At 40.9% G+C, this 22624-nt stretch overlaps 1 protein-coding gene across 17 annotated transcripts in view; it reads right to left on the bottom strand.

Moving 5' to 3' along the window:
• Positions 1-22624, bottom strand: part of CADPS (calcium dependent secretion activator) — a 451700-nt gene that overhangs the window by 212004 nt on the left and 217072 nt on the right. For all 17 annotated transcript variants that reach the window (XM_057706171.1, XM_057706172.1, XM_057706169.1 and 14 more), the window contains one exon: positions 20128-20249. In XM_057706171.1, the coding sequence (XP_057562154.1) occupies positions 20128-20249 (122 nt within the window). The remainder of the gene's footprint in view (positions 1-20127; positions 20250-22624) is intronic.

The raw sequence follows: 22624 nt of genomic DNA, 5'->3' as shown, positions 1-22624 counted from the left end.
CTGGTACATGTGGAGGAGTATCGTGCTGTGCTAGCTTGTGCTGCTGCGACAGAGAACACGGCTTGAGCGGCATTCACTCGCTTGGGGCCATGACATTGCTATGGCAGGATGCAGATGAGATGCAATTCCCCATGCATACTGGCCAGGAAGCAATCATTTTCTTCCAGATACAAAAAAGAAAAAAACAAAACACAAACCATATAGAAGCACAAGAGAATCTGTTAATATAAGAACAACTCCAAATCCTCTATATTTGACTAAATATGTGTGTGTGCGCGCAAAATTTACTCATTACTAGCACCAGGCTTCATATGGATGGTGACCTTAGCAGGTGTGGTGACAGGTGAATGAGCTAGCTGCTCCTCTGCCTTTCAGGAAGCAGCACCATGACTGTCTGGCTGCTCAAACCCCAAACAGAGATGTGATCCTGGATGTACCTCTCCCATTACTTCCACACACGCACACATTTAATGTAACCACAGCCTTCTTGTATCATCCTCCAAAGCATGTCTCTTTTTCTTCACTGTCAATCCAGTCTAAGCCACCAGCACCTCTTGCCAGGACAGCAGCAGTAGGCTTCCCACTAGTTTGCCAGTGTCTGCTCTTTTTTTTTTTGGCTGCACTGCACCATGCGGGATCTTAGTTCCCAACCAGGGATTGAACCCGTGCCCCCTGCAATGGAAGCGCAGAGTCTTAACCACTGGACCACCAGGGAAGTCCTTTGCTCTTTAAAAAACAGAAGAACATATATGGAATTCTTTTTCTTCTGATAATTTTTAAATAACAGCCTTATTGAGGTCTAATTTACATACCACAAAATTCATCTGTTTTAAGTGTACAATTTGATGATTTTTAGTACATTTACAACATTATAGCAACCACTGCTGTAACCCAATTTTACAATATAACCATTACCCACAAAAGATTCTTCGTGCCTGTGTGCAGCCAATCACACTCCCGCCTGCAGTCTGAGGCAGCCACTAGTCTACTTTCTGTCTCCATCAATTTGTCTTTTCTGGACATGTCATGTAAATGGGATCATACAACATGGGGTTCTTTGCGTCTGGCTTCTTTTACTTACCATGTTTTTGAGGCTTATCAGTGTTATAGCATGCATCAGCATGTCATTTTACTGCCAAATAGTATACCCATACGTAATTTCTGAAGTATAATAATTAAACACCCAAGGAAGCCGTCACTCAACTTAGAATATTACAAAGCTATTTAGTGTTCTGTTTCTCCCTCCAACCCATCACCCACAGAGTATCTGGCAGGGTGGCCATCCTCTGCTCACACCTTTCCAATGGCTTGCTGTGGCTGTTAAAATGAAACCCAAAGTGCTTTCATGGCCCACAAGGCTCCATCTACCTGATCTGGCCCTCGCCTACCTCTTTTGTGACTGTCCTCCTTGCTCACGTACTCCAGATACAAGGCTCTTCTTTCTGTTCCATGACCATCATAAGCTATTCCCACCTCGGGGACTTCAAACCGATTCTTTCCTCTTTCTGAAATATTCTTCTGCTTGCTCTCCAGGTGACAGACTCCTTGACATTGAATTCTCAACTCGAAGGGCTCCTCCTCAGGAGGGGATTTCCTGACCAATCTAAAGGGAATTTCCCCCCATCCAGTCATTCCTCCTCATATCACCCCGTTTCATTTTTTCATAGTGCTCCCTGCTGTTTTAAATGATCTTGTTTACATACTTATTTTATGTCTCCTCCCACTAAAAGGTAAGTTCTTTGACTGCAAGGACTGTCTTGTTCATTGTTGTACCTTAGTGCCTAGAGCAGTGTCTGGTTCGTATTTTATATAAATGACTACTTATTGAATAAATAAGGGAACAGGTATGAATCATGGCAGAATAAACAGAGTAAATCAGGATGCAAAGTGGATCTAGAGATCTGAAAGAGCCAGACAGTAGAGCCACACCAAACCATAGTCTTTGTTTTGGCTGAAGTGACAATATTTTTGCATCTGCACTTTCTCATTTTCTTTTTTAAAATAAGTAATCCTAGGAAGAAATTTTAATCACTTGTCCCTTGATTAGCTTTAACCTCATGCAGAGAAAGTATGTACTTCTAATCAGCACTTTGGATCTAAAATATCACTGCAAATACTGCTGGTCTGGAGTTTTCTGTGATTTATCTCCACTTTTTAACAAGGTGTTTGATGTCAATTTCAAAAGACATGGTTTTAGTCACCCTGGCAACCTAGGTTTAGAATTAAGCCCTATTAACGGCCTCTCTATTTAGAGTGTCCTCAAGGCTATGTAGGTTTCTCATCTTATTTCTTAAGTGCCTGAATATCTTCCATTTCAAATATGGGTCAAATCTTTTTCTTAGTTTACTTTTTAAAAAGACATAAGAAAAGCCAAAAGAAAGAGAGAATCCTTTCCTCAAATTATATCTATATCTCAATTTATATTTATATTATTTGCTTTTTCTCTATATACTTATATAGAGGAAAAATATCTTTTTTTCTCCATATATATTTTCTATATAGAATCCTTCTTCCTAGATCCTAGAAAAAATTGAGGTGTTAGGTAATGAAGTTGGTAGCTGGTCTTAGGTTGCTTTAAATAAAGCCAGTGGCATTAACCTTGGTTCTATGACTTGTTTGGCAGACACATTTTCACCTGAACTTAACACATGCACTGTGGATGTTGTGTCCTAATCCCGGTAGGTTAAAAAAAAAATGGTAAGGAACTAACCCCAAGACTCTATTTAAAACAGGACTTCTATTGTTATTGCAGAAGACCTGGAAAATTCCAACAATGAGCTGTGTTTGTTTCACATGCATCTACTCTCCCCATATAATTTAATCTGTGACTCTGTTTTCTTCTGATGCTTTACTCGCTCAAGATCCTGCACAAATATAACTAAGACATTAATTGTTCTCACCTCAATGTGTAAACACCACAATGTAATCTGCTTGCTTAGTTACATGAAGTATCACTCTACTGTTTATATAATAATTCTAATTGTGAGCCTTTTTATGTATCCAGACAAATGGAGCAAACTGAGATTGCTCAGTGAGGCCGGAGAAGGACCTTCATTGGAGCACAATGACTTGTTTGCTGTTTGTATACAAACAGCTGAACCACATCTTAATTTCAGGCTCAAATTTAAATGCTGCCAGGAATTTTCTGAAGCTGCCGGAGACAAAGACAGCATCCTGATGGCGGAAGCGGAGGGCTCCCAACAAATAAACTCAGCAAGCGACCGTCAGCCGTCCCCTCGCCCCATCACCTTCCATACAGGACGACGGGGGTTGAAACTCTGGGTTCACTTGAACAGGGCGGCCAACCATCCCAATGTGCCCCAGGGCACAGGGCTTTCAGTGCTAAGACTGGCAAGTCCTGGGCAAACTGGGAAAGGTGGTTGCCCTACTCACCGGTACACAGGAAATAACTAGCTATGAACCTTTTTTTTCTAGGAACTTCTCCAAAAGAAACAATTGTAGCTGAGTATAGAGATTTCCATACAGGGTTATATCACGTGCCTGTATCTGTGGGGCGTGCGTACACACACTCAAAGACACAGAGCAGCAAACTGGAAAAAACCACCAAAACATTTATATTCATTCTTGATGGATACTGGGGTCATGAGTAAAATGTCTCCTTACACTTTCCCTCAATTTTGGGGCAACATATGAATTTTCTGATCTGAAACATCAAATTTAATTTTTAAAATGGAGCCAATAATAAGACCAAACACGGTGCTTTATACGAAATAGATACTAAGAAAATATGATTTGAAGTTTATGTACCAAATATGTATTTCCTGCTCACATTTTTCAGCAGCTGCATCTGTTAGGAGAGTCCTAGGTCTAAGATTCCACTGTGGAGCTGGAGTCAAGCCTGATTTACTTAAATATAATTAAACACGACCTTCATGAAAGACTTCAAGTACCCAACACTTACATTATTTACAGAGAACAGTTCCCTTGCTCAGTGACACTCAGTGACATTACAGGTTATTTCTTGAAATCTTTTCACCTTCATACCTCCCTACTAGCAGCAAGTATGGCTACAAGCGCAGTGCAATCTGACTTTTAACCCAAGCGGGGTATGTGACCTTGAGGGGTAAGTGAAGGAGTTAATTTTCTTTTTTGGTTTGGTGTCAATGTCACCCTAATGTCAGCATGTAACGTTCTGTAAAAGTCATGTCTTTGCTAATGTGGAGAAAACAGATTTGGCACAGCTGTAGCGTAATGCTTGCAGAGAATAAAGGACCCAGCTAGGGAACCGACCGTCCTAGGTCCCAGCTGTACATTCATGACCCAGGAGGCTCTAAGAGCCGCGTGCTGACTGCAACTCACTCAAGGTCATTCCCCAAGGCGTCGGAACCACAACATACAAACCGGCAAGTAATGTGCACAAAGCCTGGTTTAGGGGGTAATAAACAATTACAATCAGGAGAGGACCGAGTGATGGCAAGGGCTAGAATGCAACTGCCCGAGGGCATAGTACCCCCTTGGAAAAGAGTAGAAAACGCATATGAGGAGAATCTTCATTTGAGGTCCCAATGCATTTTTTAAAAAATGGAAGTATAGTTGATTACAATATTGTATTAGTTTCAGGGGTACAGCAAAGGGACTCAGTGTTTTTTTCCACAGATTATATTCCAGGTTATCATAAGGTTTTTATAAGATATTGAATATAGTTCCCTGTGAGTTTGTACCTGTTAATCCCATCCGTACTCCTAATTTCCTCCCCGCCCTTCCCTTTGGTAACCGTATGTTTGTTTTCTATGTCTGAGTCTGTTTTTCCATATAGATTCATTTGTATTATTTTTTAGATTCCACACAGAAGTGATATCATACGGTATTTGTCTTTCTCCGCCATTTCACTAAGCATAATAATCTCTAGGTCCATCCACCTTGCTGCAAATGGCAAGGTTTCATTCTTTTTTATGGCTGAAAACTATTCCATTGTGTACATATGCCACATCTCCTTGAACCTGTTCCTTTCACTCCTGTTCCTGGGCCGCCACCAGCCCGCCATCATCTCCCACATGACTGCAACAGCCTCCCAGCTGGTGGCCCTGCGTCCACGATGGCCCATGAACTCACTCGCCACACAGCAGCTGAAAGAATCTTTTAAATACATAAATACCATCAGGTTACTTTCAGGCTTAAAATCCAAACTAGCTTCCTTGGCCTCCAGACCCTGTAGGATCTGCCTGCAGCCATCCTTGCTGACCCACTTCTATTCCCCCTTCCCCCTCGCTCTGTTCCAGCTCCTCTGGCTTTTTATCTGCCCTTCAAACATGCCAGCTTCCTTCTTAGGTCCCTGAACCTTCCATCCCCTCTGCCTGGCATGCTCTTTGTCTGACCGGCTCCTTGTTCAAGAAGATACCTGCGGACACTTTCTGACCAACCTATTTCAAACAGCTGCTTCTTCCCAACTTGGTTAGTCTCCACTGAATCCCTCTGCATCTTTCCTTCACAGCAGAGCTGGAGGGGCCCTGAACCCACATTCTGGCTAAACGCTAAATGGACTGAGGGTTACAAACAAATATTGGGCTAAAGCTGAGTACTGATATCACAAAAGCTCCTGAGGATACGAGAATCAGAGGAATTATAAACATAGAGCTACCATATGATCCAGCAATCCCACTCCTGGGCATATATCCAGAGAAAAACCACAATTCAAAAAGATACACGCACCCCAATGTTCATTGCAGCACTATTTACAATAGCCAGAACATGGAAACAACCTAAATTTTGACAGATGAATTACTAAAGAAGATATAGTACATACATACAACGTAATATTACTTAGCCATAAAAAAGAACGAAATAATGCCATTTGCAGTGACATGGGTGGACCTAGAGATTTGTCATCATGAGTAAAGTAGGTCAGACAAACACAAATATCATACAATATCGCTTACATGTGGAATCTTAAAAAATGGTACAAATGAACTTATTTACAAGACAGAAATAGAGTCACAGATGTAGAAAACAAACTTATGGTTACCATGGGGGAAGGGGGGGAGGGATAAATTGGGAGACTGGGATTGACACATACACACTACTATACATGAAACAGATAACTAATAAGAATCTACCGTACAGCACAGGGAACTCTACTCAATACTCTGTCATGACCTACATGGGAAAAGAATCTGAAAAAGAGTGGATACATGTATATGTATAACTAATTCACTTTGTTGTACAGCAGAAACTAACACAACATTGTAGATCAACTATACTCCAATAAAATTTAAAAAAACAAAGAGATGCTAACAGATTTAATCATTTATCTAAAAATATTATCCTCTATTTCTGAGAGGAATAAAATTCAGGAGAGCAATACTTTAGCAAAAACAAACAATTTAGTTATTATATAATTCTATTATTATAGTTTTAATAGTCAAAATTCAAACTTCTGTTATTGTGTTGTAGGAACAATAATTTCTTAGCACTATGGTCTCAACACTTCCCCTCGATGCTGCTATATGGCACATTTAAAGATGGACATCAAACAGATGTTTACTTTGCCTTGAGCTTGGTGAAGAGGTGGAGTATTTTGAGGCCAGCTCTGCCAGTGTGGGGAGAGCTTAACAGTGAAAGCAAATTATTAAGTGTCTGTCCTTGCAGATAGCAACAGATTAATGTAAGCTTTATCTTATTTTGTATAACGTGATGAATGCTATAGTACCGGAAATGGGTCTACCCAAAGATTAGAATTATGCTATAGCCTGATCATTTTTTTCCTGCCTTGTACTATTATTTAAAGTTTACAAAGATCTCTTGGCTCAAATGGAATGTAATATTCATCCTAAAGATACCAAGTTATATTCTTTTAATACTCATCTACTTAACTGTTTGAAAATTTTGACTGTTTTTTCCATAAAAATTAAAGTTTTAATGGTCATTTATTACTTATGTTGACATTTTGATAATAAATGTGTGTTGGGGGTGTGTGTATATATATATCCACTGACTGAGAGAATTTCAACATATAAAGCACATATACTTTGACTCTAATGTACATTTGGAATGCTCACATATTTCAAAATGAATATTCAGATATTAACAATAAAACAGAATGATATACCTTACTTGCATTACAGATATCGTCACACTGCTTGGCTACAATGATTATGTGATTATGTGACCACTGACTGTGCGTAAGTGCAGAGAAGCTAGAAATGACTTTGAAATATCACTTGACTATTAGGCCTTCCAAAGGCAAGGATGAAGCAAAGCAACATACATTTTGACTAAACAGTAAGGCCAAAGCCAAACTTTGATGCCTCTCTACTCGATGATTTACAATGGCCTTGTCTACTGTTTGTCCCATTAGGTGGTGGGTACCACAATGGCAGGAGTTCTGCTTCTTTTATTCACTGCTGCATCCCCAGCACCTTGCACAAGGTTTAGCATATAGAAGCCACTCGCGTAAATGAGATAACGGAAGGAAGGGCCAAATGAATGAACAAAGGAGTATGGTGAAAGGTGTCTTGTGCTCCTCTCCCTGTGATCTGATTCTCCCCAACTAACTACTATTTGTGGGATCATCAAGTAGCAGGCCCACAGGATGAATTCGGATCACAAATGACCAAAAGAGCACGAGTTCTTCCAGAGGCTGCCATTTTCAGGGACCAGGCTGGTTTTGAGATTTGTTTTGTTTGAGGTCTCTCTAAAGTAGCAAAGTGAGAAAGAGAAGCATTTTCCAGGTCTCAGATCTTGATACATTTGGGTCAACAGGAAATCACCTAATTCTGCTGGAGTAGATAGTTTGTGTGATCTGACGAGGCAGGGAGCAAAATCGGGTGACAATGCCTGGCAGGGCAGAACTGGGACTTCAGGCACTGAGATTCCTGCCTCTAATTCCTCTTTCCTAATAGTCCTCAAATATTGATATTGCAGCTCTACTTTACTAGCTGATATGTGAAGTAATGGTAGACAAGAGGTCTCTTTATTCCTTCTATCTCTCTAGTAAATTTACAGAAGAAAAAAATATCCAGGACCGCAGAACCCTGCCTTCATTGGATTGCATGGCAGCCTATTTGTTAAATGTCAAGATATCCTCGAATTTCCATATCTCTAGTTTAACCTGTGATGTCCCTAGTGATTCCTTGCAGGGTGTGTGTATGTAGCTGGTGTATATTTTGTTCATTACTTGAAAAGTAACGGGTTTAGTGTCAGGAAGAACTCAAAAAATGGGTTCACTTTATTTTTCAGTCTTTTTTCTGTTCTTTTGGGTATTTTGTAGTCAGTTCTATTCTTTTGGATATGAGCACTCGTCTGAGTGGAGAAATCTCCACCACAATTATCATTATGGCCATGAGTATTCTAAAGAAGTGTCCAAGACCGTCCTGTGGACCCACTTTTTAGCTTTGCTAAAAAGTGTCCTTCACCAGAGTCCTTCACCATTTGCCATTAAGGCTTAGATCTGAGTCAATCAAGATTTACTGACCATCTATTACATGTAAGGCATTATACGAAAACTAGCCTGATATTTAGATTTTTCCAGGTATGTGTAAGGAATCTATATACTGTTTGGGTTGAGAGCAGGCTGCCCCAAGATACGCCGTAATGGCGTATTGATTATTTTGCATTAGAGTTACTTGGAAAACAGCCAGTAGGGGGAAATGATATAAAAAGCACTCTGACCCCCTCTTTCCCCCGGATAGCAGGATGTAAATCTCCTATGTGAAAGTATCTTCGCTACACCAGGAGGATAGAAAGCATCCTTATCACCAGAGCTAGAGGATTCAAGGCTAAGAAAACTATATAAACAAACTTTGTTACTTCATTAGTCCCCTACCCCTAGCAAAAACCCCTTTGTTAAATCTTCACAGGTAATTATTTGTCTATAAACGATATATAAGTAGCCTAGTTTGGTCATTTTGTGGGTCCTATTTTTAAGAGACCTCTGTGTGCATGAATTTAAGTTTTTTCCTGTTAATCTGTCTTGTGTCAATTTAATTATTAGACCAGCCAAAAGAACTCAAGAGGGGTGCCGGGGGTGGGGTGGGTTTCCCCCTCCCCAACAATATAAAGGAACCCATTCCAAGGGAAACTTCAAAAGGACATCTAATTGAGAGAGAAAGTATCTTAAGCTTCTTTGGTTCAACACCACCTGACTTGGATGGCCTGTGCTGTTTTCCCCTCCATCCTGGCTCCATTGAGGTTCAGAAGGATTTAGTAACTTACCCACTATAACAATGTCAGTGGCACAACTGGGGTCCAGACTAGGATTATTGGACCCAAAGCTTTTGCTCTGATGCCTGTGCTGAACCTTACTTTTATAATCACTACAAAGTTTCCAACAAGGTTCCATCTATTGAAGGCTTTCTGAAACAGCAGTTCCACCCCAAACCCTGTGAACCAGAAGCTATGGGGTGGGGTGAGAGCTTTTACGTCCTTACCCACGAACCTAGGGAGCTTTGAAGGATTCCAGAGCTTAAGCACCAGAGAGCCCCAGAGGCATCCAAACACCCTGATGATTGGCATCATGCCAAGAAGAGCATCTGTCTTCCTCGGAGGCCCCATACTCCTTGGCATCCCTGCAGTGAGATGATCTATATATCACGGCACACGGGGTTTTGCCATAAAACAAATAGGAACATGTAGAAAATATGATCTCAGCAGCACTCTACCTCTCTTGAACACAGGCTCTGATCCAGAAAGAAGCTGGAAGAATGGGCTCGTGGAGATCCAGGTGGTAGCGGGCGAGATGCTTTAATGTGTTGAGTCTGGATGGGGACTCAAGGAGGCCACTGCCCTTTTCCATTCCTCTCCCCTCTGGGAACCAGGTCCTGTATCATTAAATGGCTGGCAGCCTATGCTGACGGTCTGTCCTCTTGCTCTGGAAAGGATTCTGGCAATACTGCCCTTTCTCCTTTGGCTGACTTGGCTTTTTGCTTTCTGTGTGCCTGGAATCATACAACCTGGGTGTCGGGAGTTATAGGATTTTAGGGCAGCCTTCCTAACTTTTCTGAGCTTTTTTTTTTTTTTTAATATGTAATGAGGGGAAAGTGAGTATCTATTTCTTAACACTACCACATGGGATTCAGTGATATTACAGTAGGTTTCCGGTATTAGCAATATTTCTCAAGAGGTTACCATACGCCATTCATTGGACTCAGCCCTTAGCTGGGATATCATTTTTCAACACTAAGTCCATGCGGTAGGATGTATTACTGCCTCCATTTCAAATCAGAAGAAACTGAAGCTCAAGGAGGAGCATCCACTTGCCCAGCGTGACCAGTGGGTGAGTGGTGGAGCTGGGATTCACACCCAGTTCTGTGTGCCTCTACCTTTGGCTCAGTACCAGGTGGCTCAGTGCCTGGTGCCTAGGATATTTTAATACATGGTAGGAGCAATTGTTATTGATAATGATTTCCCTGAGGCAGGACGGTGATCATTAGTGTCTCTCCCGGAATTCTGTAAGCACCTCTGGCTCATCTTTGCAGACTTGTACACACAGCACCCCACAGTGTGGCTGCCTACAGGCTGAATTCCAGCCGACTGAGCTGAGCATCTGCACTGACGTGGAACACCTGTGCCACAGCACATTCGTCACCGATTAAATAGGGTCAGTGATCTAACCCACAAAATAACTGAGTTTATGGAAAGGAAATGAGCCCTGTGAGATAGTTTTGCTGAGTAGTTAATGCTAACTAAAATGCTTTCTTTTAGGGGAGTGATTTCTTCCAGAAAGGTGGGGTAGCACAATGAGTTAAAAGTACAGACTTTGGGTTTGGCTCCTGGCTTAGCTATGTATTATCTGTGCAACTTTGACCAAGTCACTTAACCTCTCTGAATCTCAGTAGTTCCATCAGTAAAATGGGAATAACAATAGTACCTGTATTATAGTTTCAGTATGGCATTAAATAAGACATTGACTATGAAGTACTTAGTGTAGCACCTGGCCCATAGAAAGTGCTGGATCAATGTTAGTGACTATTATTTTAGACTCAGGTCATGTTTATCCCGCCATCTCTCCCTTCTCCCTCCAAACAAGAATGAAGCCATGATAATAACCAACAGGATTCCTATGTGACAGGCACTGTTTTAAGTGCTTTATACATGTTAATCCATTTAATTTAGTCAAGAATGTGGAAAATGAGGCACAAAGAGTTAGGTGACCTGCTGGGTCAGAATCTCACAGAGTTGAGATTCTGACCCAGCACTCTACCTTCCCATTCTGTGTTCTTGACCACAACACTGTACTGCTTCCATGCATCGATGAATCTAAACCAAGCCTCTCTTGTTTTCTTATTAGTGAGAATTTAGGGTTTCTGGGCTGTCTCTCATTACTACAGGTAAGTGACAATATGACATTCCATCTTATATTTGCCCTGATCAATAAATAACAACGACAGTGGCTTTTCATACATGGGGAGACATGTATTGAATTGGATCTCCACTGAACGATGATGGGTAATCCGTCCAGTTCTCAGATCACGTCACCATCAGATGTAATTGGCAAGTAAGCTCATGTAAGGCACTCAAGGAGCTGAACTAGACAGGAAATGGACCTACTGTCACTTACACCTTCAAGGACTATTAAAAAATACTTCCTTGTTTCATACCCACCCCATGTTGGACTCCTCATGAAATCAGAGCTTTCATGGATGTCTCACATTTGGACAGAGCGTCACTGTCTAACTGCCAAACTCCAGGTACCACTCAATTATCCGATTCTGGAACGCCTATCAACTCTAGAAATTTCACCAGCTTGATGTTACTTGCAATGCCTGAAAATTCTGCTTTAAGGTCTGCCTTGCTGGCTCTTCTCAGGGTCAGCTGGATGGAAAAAACTGCACAACTCTTGAGGGAGAAGGAGTCATGGATACCACTTACGAGGACGTGGTGAAGCCGGAAAGCCTGGTGAGCTACACAGGAGAGGGGGGCTATCTGGGGATGGAGGCGGATGCAGTACTCGGAGCACCTTCTGCAAAGCTTGTTCTCTAGCATCCTGTCTCCTTCTACCGGCTACCCTTCTGATTCTTGTTTCAGCAGCCAGCCGACTTTCACCCTCCAGCTCACAAGCAAACACAAATTGGCTTTCAACCCAAGCTGCGGCTTTTGGACCCGGCTTCGCCGTCACGGAGCATCCCAAACTGTGATTAGACTTGTGCTTCCTCCCAACCCACACACCTTCAGGGAGCCTAGCAGAACTGAATTTCTGGGTCAGCCTTGGCCTTTACCATTTATGATTTAATTAACTCTGAGTGAAGCTAAGCCTTTTTCTCAGGAAGGAGAAACGAGAGAAATGGTATCCAAGTTCTCACTCAGTATCACTCTGACCTTGAGCTGGAGTTTTAAGAAAGGTGGACAAGAAAGAAGCTGATTCTCCAGAGGCCTCCCTCCTTTGTCCATGTGGGGGTTTTACGGTTCTCAATAGCTATAGTGGCTCCTCAAGAACTGAACACTCTGTGCCCAGGCGCTCGGATGTTTCCAGCCAGCTTTCCTGCAGGCTCTATAACATCAAGGGCCACATGTGTATTATCTCCTGCTTTACAGTAATGCCTGGCAAACAGTATGTGTGCCACATCCGTCGTTTCAATACACCTGTCCTTTCAAGTTTACTCTGGGCTGTAAAGAGGCTTCAGGTTTCAAGATGGAAATCTAATCACACCCTCCCTGGCTTAAAATCTGCCAGTGGTTTCTCCAGGGTCTTGGAATGAAGTTCAAACCCTTCATGTGCCTAGAAGGCCCTGAGTCGCCTGGTCCTGTCTTGCTCTTTGACTCTTCGTGTAGCACATTCCCCCTTGCTGACTAATCTCTAGTCCCACTGCTCTTTTTCTCACTTTGGGAACACATCCTACCTCACAGCCTTTGCTCATGCTGTTCCTCATGCCAGAAATGCTTTTCCAGCTCTTCTAATGGCTGGATCCTTCTCATCCTTCAGGTATTAAGTCACACATTTCCTACTCTGAGTGGGCCTCCTAGGCTACCTGAGTAACCTACAACCCCATTATTATTATTATTATTATTATTTTTTACTGTAGCAGCCTGTTCATTTCTTACAGAATCAAATTACATTCTGCTATTATCTTGGATATTTATTTGTTCCTTTGTTTCTTGCCTGTGTCCTTTACTAGAATATATGCTCCATGAGGCCTAGGCTTGACCTGTTATTCATGGCTGTAGCCCCAGTACTAGCTGGTCACAAGTAGAGCACCCCACGTACGTTTGTTGAGGGAGTGTAAGCGCCTACCCTTCATATCATTCCCTTATTCCTAAATTTCAAAGGGGCTGTTCAGGAAATGCACTCTGTTTCCATTTAAACCATTCCAACTACACAGAAAACATTTTTAGCTAAATTGAGGAAGTACGGTTAAGAAGAGGATACATGAGGCAAGAAATTAGAGGGCACGACTTCCTTTTCTGACTTTGTAACTGATTTAACGCGGGGGCGATTTAATGGAACTGTATTTCTATGAAATAATTTGGGTATAATAAGCCTGGGCCACTCTGAATTATACCATTAGGACAAATAATATATTTCACAGAAGAAAAATGTCACAGCAAGTCACTGTGTTTTATTCTTGTTTTTTTTTTTAAATATGTTGTCATCAGATAAGATGCCATTAGAAAATGCTAGGGCTATTAGCGAGATTTACCAGTTAGGGTCTTTTATTTTCTTATTCTCTTGGAAAATGGCAGGAAATGGTTTCACTGTATTTTCAAATTCCTGACAGTAATGAAATCTATATATCACAAAGCCCATGGTTTATCAGAGATTAATAAAGTTGTTACATAATCAAATACCAAGCGGCACCCTTGGTTTCAACTCAGAAGTGTATAATTTCAGAGAAGTGAGCACAATATTGGGCTGCTAACTCAAACTGCCTTTCTTTGCAGCAAAATTACTTAAATTTCTCTCGTATTGAGTCCTCAGGACACACTTTCATTGGAGGGTAACATGCACTGTACAAATCCACTGAGAAAGACAGTCATTGGGAGGATATCTTGTACTCAGGGAATGTATCAGGTTTCCTTACATCCTTTCTCCCAAATGAATTTGTGTATAATCTTCCCAATCTTTGCCATTTCCACATACCAACACAAGATAGTTTCATGATTATTTTTTTATCATATCTAGGTACCACCTGTGCTATTATTTACTTAATATTTTTCTTTAAATTAATTCACTTTCTAAATGTTACTATAATTCTTTAAAAAGGAAAACATATGTCACTAGCCATGAATGGAAGGTAACAGAAATTACAATCTGTTATTATCTTGTATATTCATTTGTTCATTTGTTTGTTGTCTGTGTCCTTTACTAGAATGTAGGGTCTATGAGGCTAAGGCTTAATCTATGTTATTCATGGCCGTAGCCCCAGCACCAGCTGGACATAAGGAGAGCACCCCAAGTACACTTGTTAAGAGAACGTAAATGTCTACCTCCCATATCTTTCCCTTACACCCAAATTTCAGTGAAGCCATCCAGGAAAGATAATCTGTTCCCATTTAAACCATTCCAAAGCCCAGCACACAGAAAACATTTTTGGTCAAATGGGATCTAAACAGTGCTATTAAATTCTAACTAGAGGCTCTTAACTGCTGAAGGCTCTGCGTGTGAGGCCGGTGCGGGCGTTAAAGATTCACCAGAACCAATTGAAAAATTCTCCTTGATTTGATTGGAAGAACTGAAAAATACATGGAGGAATAACTTTCTTCTCACATGATTTGATGTTACTCAATGCCACGTCTTGCTAATATCTAACACGATCTCCCTTATCAGCAGAGTAACAGTGCCACCCTTTGAAAAACACTGCCTTTGAAGATCTAAAAAGATATTTCTCCAAATAAAACATACATATGGCTAAAAAGCATTTGAAAAGATGCTCAACATCACTAATGATTAGAGAAATGAAAATCAAAACCACAATGAGGTATCACTTCACACTGGTTAGACTGGCCATTATCCAAAAGTCTACAAGTAATAAATGCTGGAGAGGGTGCGGAGAACAGGGAACCCTCCTGCACTGTTGGTGGGAATGTAAATGGTACAGCCACTATGGAGAACAGTATGGAGGTTCCTTAAAAACACTACAAATAGAGCTACCATATGATCCAGCAATCCCACTCTGGGGGCATATATCTGGGGAAAACCCTAATTCAAAAAGATACATGCACCCCAATGTTCATAGCAGCACTGTTTACAATAGCCAAGATATGGAAGCAACCTAAATGTCCATCAACAGAGGAATGGATAAAGAAGATGTGGTACATATATACAATGGCATATTACTCAGCCATAAAAAAGAATGAAATAATGCCATTTGCAGCAACATAGATGGATCTAGAGATGATCATACTAAGGGAAGAGTGTCAGAAAGAGAACGACAAATACCATATGATATCACTTATGGGTGGAATCTAAAATATGACTCCTACATACAAACCTTCAAGTTACAAACTTTCAAATATGTGAACATGTGTTCCCATGTCCAATCACATAAGTTAATTCATTGTTTACAATCTGCGTACAACCTCTACAAGTGGTTGTGCTTTTGTGTACTTTACTGTACAGCACTGTATAAAGTACGGTGGTACAGTATCTTTATTTCAAGCTCAGGATGTCCAAAAGCAAGCATAAAAGTGGTAGAGGTGTAGCTGGTACTGTACTGTACTTTTCGAGGTATTGAACTGTAAGATCAAAAATGTTTATTATTTGTGTTTATTTTTATGTATTATTTGTGTGAAACATATTATAAACCTATTACAGTACAGTACTATATAGCTGATTGCTTTACTTGGGTACCTAGGCTGTTTTGGACTTATGAACAAATTGGACTTATGAATGCGCTCTTGGAACAGAACTCGTTTGTATGTAGGGGACTTACTGTATTTACTAAACAGAAACAGACTCACAGACATAGAAAACAAACTTACAGTTATGAAAGGGGAAGGAGATGGGAAGGATAAATTAAGAGTTTGGAATTAACAGATACAAACTACTATATATAAAACAGATAACCAACAAAGACTAACTGTATAGCACAGGGAACTATACTCAATATCTTGTAAAAAGCTATAATGGAAGAGAATATTAAAAAAGAATATATATATGTATAATGAATTACTTTGCTGTACACCTGAAACTAACATAACATTGCAAATCAACTATATTTCAATAAAAATTTAAAAAAAAAGGAAAACTGCCTTATGGTAAGAAATTCCTCCACCTTATTTCATAGGAGGTGGACAAATATACCTGGGTTCTTGAATATGCAAAGACTTTCCCTTCTCCATCTCCATGCCTTCCTGAAATTGCTCATCGAAAACCAGGATTTCAATTACTGCTGCCCTGCCTCAGCACCCTCAATGGTTCCCCACCAGAAGCAGAAATGGCATGTTGCAAATGGAGGCAATATTTTAAAAAGTAAATATATCTCATGAAAAAAATTTGATCATATATTCTGGCTTCCTATGTTAAAAACCCAGGAAAGGACAACAACAGTTTTGAAAGGATACACAGTCTGCTTGAAAATAACCAACATGGCGGTGGGGTGGGATGAATTGGGAGATTGGGATTGCCATATATACATTACTAACAAGAAACAAAAAATCAGGTTGTACACTTAAAAAAAAAAGAACCCATGTGTAGCAAAGAGATTGATAAGATGAAGGATAAGAGGCTCCCCTGCCCCCCTCCACAAGTCCATTTTTTTCAACCACAAAATGTATTTCACTCATGAATATGGCCTTCTTATATTATGCACCTAATTCAAAATGACCACTTGGGGGCAGGACCCTGGTTGTAAGTAAAGAGGTGACCTTGAGAAAGGAGGTGAGAGAGAGCTTGGACCCTCCATTGCTAGGTTTGAACAATACAGGGCAGCATTTTCCAGGGATGCTAATAGGTGGTAGTTGAAAAAAGTTTGGGAAACTCAAGAATAAACAAAGCTAAAAAGGTTTATTTTCTATGATAAATCTTCAAAGCCTTTAAAAGGCGAATGTATGCCATGAATAATTCAGAAAGAAATGTAATGTCTCGCATTTCCCAACCTCACTGGACCATGAGAACACTTTCCCCGTCCTTGTTTTCCCTGGGGTATTCTATATGTTAGAGTTCTCGAAAACACTCTTGGACAAACTGGGTCATGGAGTGCACTCCTGCACTTGTGACTGTACTTGGGGGGAAAAAAAAAGCCAGATTCCTTGTAGATACATAGTAGGGATAAGTTATTAGAGTTCCAGTTACCGGGTAAAATACTTGGTAGCAGCAATGAGAGAATTTATAAGTAGTAAATAAAAGAGGCTTAAATGGAATCTTGGTTTTAGAATGTATCACTAAAGCATGGGCATCGGCTGGCTGTAGGAATAGTCAAAGATGAGAATTGGAAGATAAAAAGGGCAGGAAAAAGGCTAAATTTGTCAGATGATGAAGTGGAGTTATTAGGACAGATGAATGATGACCCTCCAAAGGGTACTTTTTGGGATAATCAAAATCAAGTAGCAGAGATGACAGCTAGAGATTAGTAATGGGAAAAACTGTGCGTAGAAGCCGGGAGGAAAAGGAGAAGAAATATCAGTTTCAAAGAAAAGAAATGATGGAGAGGATTCTGAGTAAGTCCAAACATGAGAGGGAGGAAGGAAATGCACCTGCACACACAGGCTCATGCATCCTACCAGACAAAACTGGAGGCAGAGAAGTGTTAGCAGTGAACTATGACAAAGAAAAAGACAAAGAGGAGAAGTGGAAAAAGAACTGTGGCTTTAGAAGGCAGATGAGTGGAGACTATAAAGAGAATTGACAGAGAAAGAAGAAAGGAAGAGGCATGAACTCTGGTAGATTTCACACTCTGGGTATATCTCCTTGACATAGCCTAGAAATGGCAAATACAGGGCACTCGTACTCTTGCAAAGCACTTGTACTTTACAAGTCGATCATGCATTATTTTCCTCTGAATATAGATTTGGCTTCAGAACCCTTCTCAACATAGCACACTAGGCAGCCACTACTGACTGATTTGACTTGATGCTAGTTATGAAGGCTGCATTCTTACTGTATTAAACAAACAAACAAGCCCTCTGTGGGGTTTTGGTAATACCCACCCACTCACCGACTAAAGAGGAATAAAAAAATTATACTCCTGGCTAGAAGAGCAAAGTGCTTCAGCGTGAGGTATATTCATACGGACATCATAATGCATGTGCATGGAAATGAGTAAATGTATATGCAAGATATGAGCATTTCAAGTAGGTCGACCAAAGCATTCCATATTTATTTGCAATCTGAAACTCCGTTTTAAACATTCATATGCACGTGAAAACCAGCTCATCACTTACTCTGGCAACTGAAACCCTTAAACCCAATAAACCTATATGAATCACATTTTGAGTTAAAATAACCCATATGAAACAACAGCCTGTTAGAATAATCAGAGCTTTCTCCTTCCTTCTCTAACATATGATACCATATTGGGCTCGACATCTTAAAAGGGTAGCATAAACACCAAAGAGGTTTTTCCTCCCCCTACATGACACATTTTTCAGAGGCACATGTAAATAATGCAACAACATAATAGCATTGACTATGGTCGGGCGATGGTGGCAGTGGGGGAAGAAGTGGGATTTTACCAATGGTGGTCAAGAAGAGATTGCATTCATTTTCAGTTTGAAATGAAGTTTACAAAAAGGGAGGAAGGATGGTGTGTGACAAGTTGCTTTGGTTTCCATTTCCTCCTCCATGCACTCGTTAATTTCACCCAGCTCGGAGCATCTGAGGCCTTTGCTTACTCAGGCAAAGACCCACTTGAAGGCATACAATGCCCTCAGATTTTTCTCTAGTCAGGGAAACATTCAGTGCTTTCTTTGAACTATTTTGCTTGAACATCCTGCTACGTTATTCATGTTCTGCCAAACAGCTCATAGTGCTTTGAGGGAGGAGAGGCAGTGAGTTGCCGTCAGGGGTTATCCTTTTTAGGACTTTCTTCTGAATTAACAACAACAACAAAAAGATGCTCATTAGCCTAGGCTGGCTTAATTGAGATAGAAAAGAAAACAAGAGAGGCAGTGGGGAGGGAGGGACGAGAGCAGTGATCTCTCAAGAATTTTTGCAGACTGAGAGTCTATTGACCCAAATAAGTAAATCATCATCGCTCCTGGGAACCAATGCAACAGGATGCTAACTGATCCCCTGCATCGACTCTGGCCCCTCCACTGCGCTCAGAGTAACCTTCTCAAAACACATGTCTAATCATATATGCCCATCCTTCTTCTCCAGGGCCTAGCAAGGTCCCTCAGGGTGTGGCCCTTCCTGCCTCACTGGCAGCTTATAGTGTAACTTGTTCTTTGGACTCCAGCCCCACTGACCTTCTTTCAATGCCTCCTTGCCACAGGGGCTCTGCTGACCACAGGGCCTTTGCACAAGCTGACTCTGCCTAGAATGTTCTTTCTACTCCCAGCCCCTTTGCTCAACTTTTATAGTATTAGACCAAATATCTTATAACTCTTCATGAAGGCCTACTCTGATTCTGTCTCAGCAAACTGGTTCAGGTTCCCCTCACAAAGCACTCTTTCTTTCTCAGCATTCATATCTATTTGTAACTATAAATATGTATGATTATTTTTCTGCTCCTCCACTCAACCATAAGCTCTGTAGGGCTACAGAGGACTATCTTCCTTTCCACTGTTCAACAGTGCCCTTCACACAGGCATGGTGAGCATTTAACAAATATGCGTTGACCTAATAAATTAATAGATTGTGCCTAATGTAATGTACCGCTTTGCTGATATATTCATAACTGTGGCACAGAAAGAAAGATTTTGAGGAAAAAAACCAATCCTGCATATTCCATAAACGAAATATTATTTAGTAAATATAATGAAATAAATTTCTATCAGACTCTCTTGCACGTTCTATTGAAGGTTGCAGGTTGTGACTAAACTCCCCACAGTGAATACACAGAGTCTCCAGGAAGGAGATTGTCCTACATTTCCTTCTGTTCTCCTCTCTGAAGGAGTTGGAATCCTTATTAAGGCTGTCACATAAAAATGCAGTATAGTCATTTTGTTTGGAAAATAAACAAGGTGCATGTCTCATATAACCTTCTCGGGGAACCAAACCTTTAACCTGGAGTTGGCCAAAATGGTGCCAATAAGAACCTTCTGGAAGATGAATCATGCAGAAACATAACTTACGTTGGTTTCGAAGCCTCGGCCTGGTCGGTCTGTAGTTTCTCTCCTCCTTCCACCTCCATCGTGCAATACACAATGCGATTTGGAGCTAAGGATTTGAGGCCTTGGACTTCCATGATCACTACCTGGAAACAGAGTCACACACAGCAGAGGTTATTGCCAAAGTCTGTGGGCAGCATTCCCCAGAGGAAAATATATACGTAAGAAGTTACAAAAAACCCAGCGGGTATCTGATGGCTTCTATCAGGTTTCCACCAGCCAGGCTGGGACAAGTCCAGCATGGAGATACAATTCTTCATAGTGTATCTTATTGCCTCCCAGATGAAAAGACAAGGTTCATTAACTCAGATGCTCATAGGAGCCAGACAGGTTATGTGAAATGGTCCACTCTTTTCTGTGTTAAACACATAAGATGATTTTTCATTTCCACAAGAAATAGACTCTCCTATTTAAAAAAATGTATAGTGTAGCTTTTAACTTAGAACTTGATGGAGACATAGGCCAAGGAATTCACTTTCATCTTTGCAATAAAATATGTGGTAACACAAGTGCTAAGACAAAGGGCAAGTACCAATCAGCATGAGAGGCAGATATACAATAGAGAGTAGTGGGGACTGTGGCAAACTGGAGCACTCCATTTAAAGGGAGCAGTTGCTACTCAGCTACAGCCCGTTGTTGCCTTGTTTTACCCCAGTCCAGAGTTGCCAAATACTCCAATTTCTCCTATTGGAAAATGGAAATCCGAATCAGAATCAAAGTCAGAAATCTGATTTTGAAATTCTAACAATAATTTTAAAAGGGAAAAACAAAGTATACAAACTCTGTGCAGGCCAACATTGTTGGGTCAAAAAGAAAAAAGAAAAAAGCCTGCAGTTGCATACTCTCTGTCTATCCTGAGGAAAAGGCTGGTGTTTTGATGGACCAAATTATATCATTTACAATTCTTGGCATTTCCCACCACTACCCTCAGACTCCATTCAATCACCTGCTATCTTCATATTTAGTGGTAGGTGCTGCCACTTGTCAGAGAGAAGGGAGAAGAGAGGAGGGGATAAAAGGGGAGGAGAGGACAGAGATACTGATTTAAAAATCAGAAACAAATGACTTGCATCAGAGATCTACAAAGACCAAGGTATATTAAAAAAAATCACTGGATTGTACTCCAAAAGAGGTAACGGCATTATACAAGGTGAAGGATGTGGGTATGCAAAAAAATGTATGCTTCTTTAATGGGCTTGATTCAAGGAAGTACAATAGTGTTGGCACTGAATTAGGGCTCACAAGTCACTTTTGCTGCTTAATAGCCCAGGGGTTCTCAAACTTAGTATGAATCAGAATTGCCTGGAAGGCTGGTTAAACCAGACACTGCTGACCTCCCTGTCCCGAGTTCCTGACAAGCAGGTCTGGGGCAGAGCCCAAGACTTTTCATTTCTTTTCCTTTTTTTTAAAAAAATTTTATTGGAGTATAGTTGATTTACAGTGCTGTGTTAGTTTCAGGTGTACTGCAACGTGATTCAGTTATACACATATTCATTGTTTTTTAGACTCTTTTCTCATATCGGCCATCGCAGAGTGTTGAGTAGAGTCGGTGTGCTGCGGAGCAGGCCCTTGCTGGTTATCTGTTTTACATACAGCAGTGTGTGTGTGTAAGACTTCTCCCTGCTGACCATCTCCCTGATGATGTGGATACTGAGGCTGCTGGTCCAGGAGCCAGTGCACTACTCATGTGATGTGGGACAAACCTCGACCTTGAAGTCACCCCACTTTTCTTTCACATCTTCCGAGCCTCAGTTTCCTCATCTGTAGAGTGGGGATAATGATACGTGCTCTCTCTCCTTCCACGGCCATTGTGTGAGGATCAAATGAGATGATGTATGTAACTGAAAACCTTTACACCAGGTGGAAAGAACCAATAATTGTTAAGAAGTGAGAAGCACTGGAAGAAGATGAGAATTTTTGCAGTGTTGAAGATCGGAGCTCAAATTCCAAATCCGCATCTTCACTAGCTGTATACTCATTTGCAAGCTTCTTAACCACTCCGAGGCTTTGTTTCCACATCTGCGAATCCCTTGAAAGACTGTTGTGAGGATTCACTGAGTGAATGACGGTGAAGGATTCTACAAACACCTATTGTTTTTCATCAGAGCACTCCACGCACCCAAGGCCACTCGTAATCCTGGACCTCAGTCCTCTTGCTCTAGGTAACTATTCTCTGCTGTCCCTTCTAACCATGCAGTTCTATAATTACATAAAATATATCTTATATCAACCTGCAAATTCAAACCTCGTCTGCCCTGATGCTATCACAGGCCTCTCTCTCCCTCTTTTCACCCCCCTCCCTGTGTCTGCCAAAACACATTCACAAATAGATACTCAATGCCTTTTGCCGGCTGGTTTAGTATGATGTGCAATTTAGTGTTCTAATTAAAAAGTATTTGGGAACCCTAGGGCATTTCATTTGGTACTCGTACTTACAAGTTACAGCCTGTTTCAGTCACGT

Source organism: Hippopotamus amphibius, chromosome 13 (assembly GCF_030028045.1).
Source record: "Hippopotamus amphibius kiboko isolate mHipAmp2 chromosome 13, mHipAmp2.hap2, whole genome shotgun sequence".
Classification (NCBI taxonomy): domain Eukaryota; kingdom Metazoa; phylum Chordata; class Mammalia; order Artiodactyla; family Hippopotamidae; genus Hippopotamus; species Hippopotamus amphibius.
Note: the sequence above shows the minus strand (reverse complement) of the source record. Positions and strands in the feature narration are given on the sequence as shown.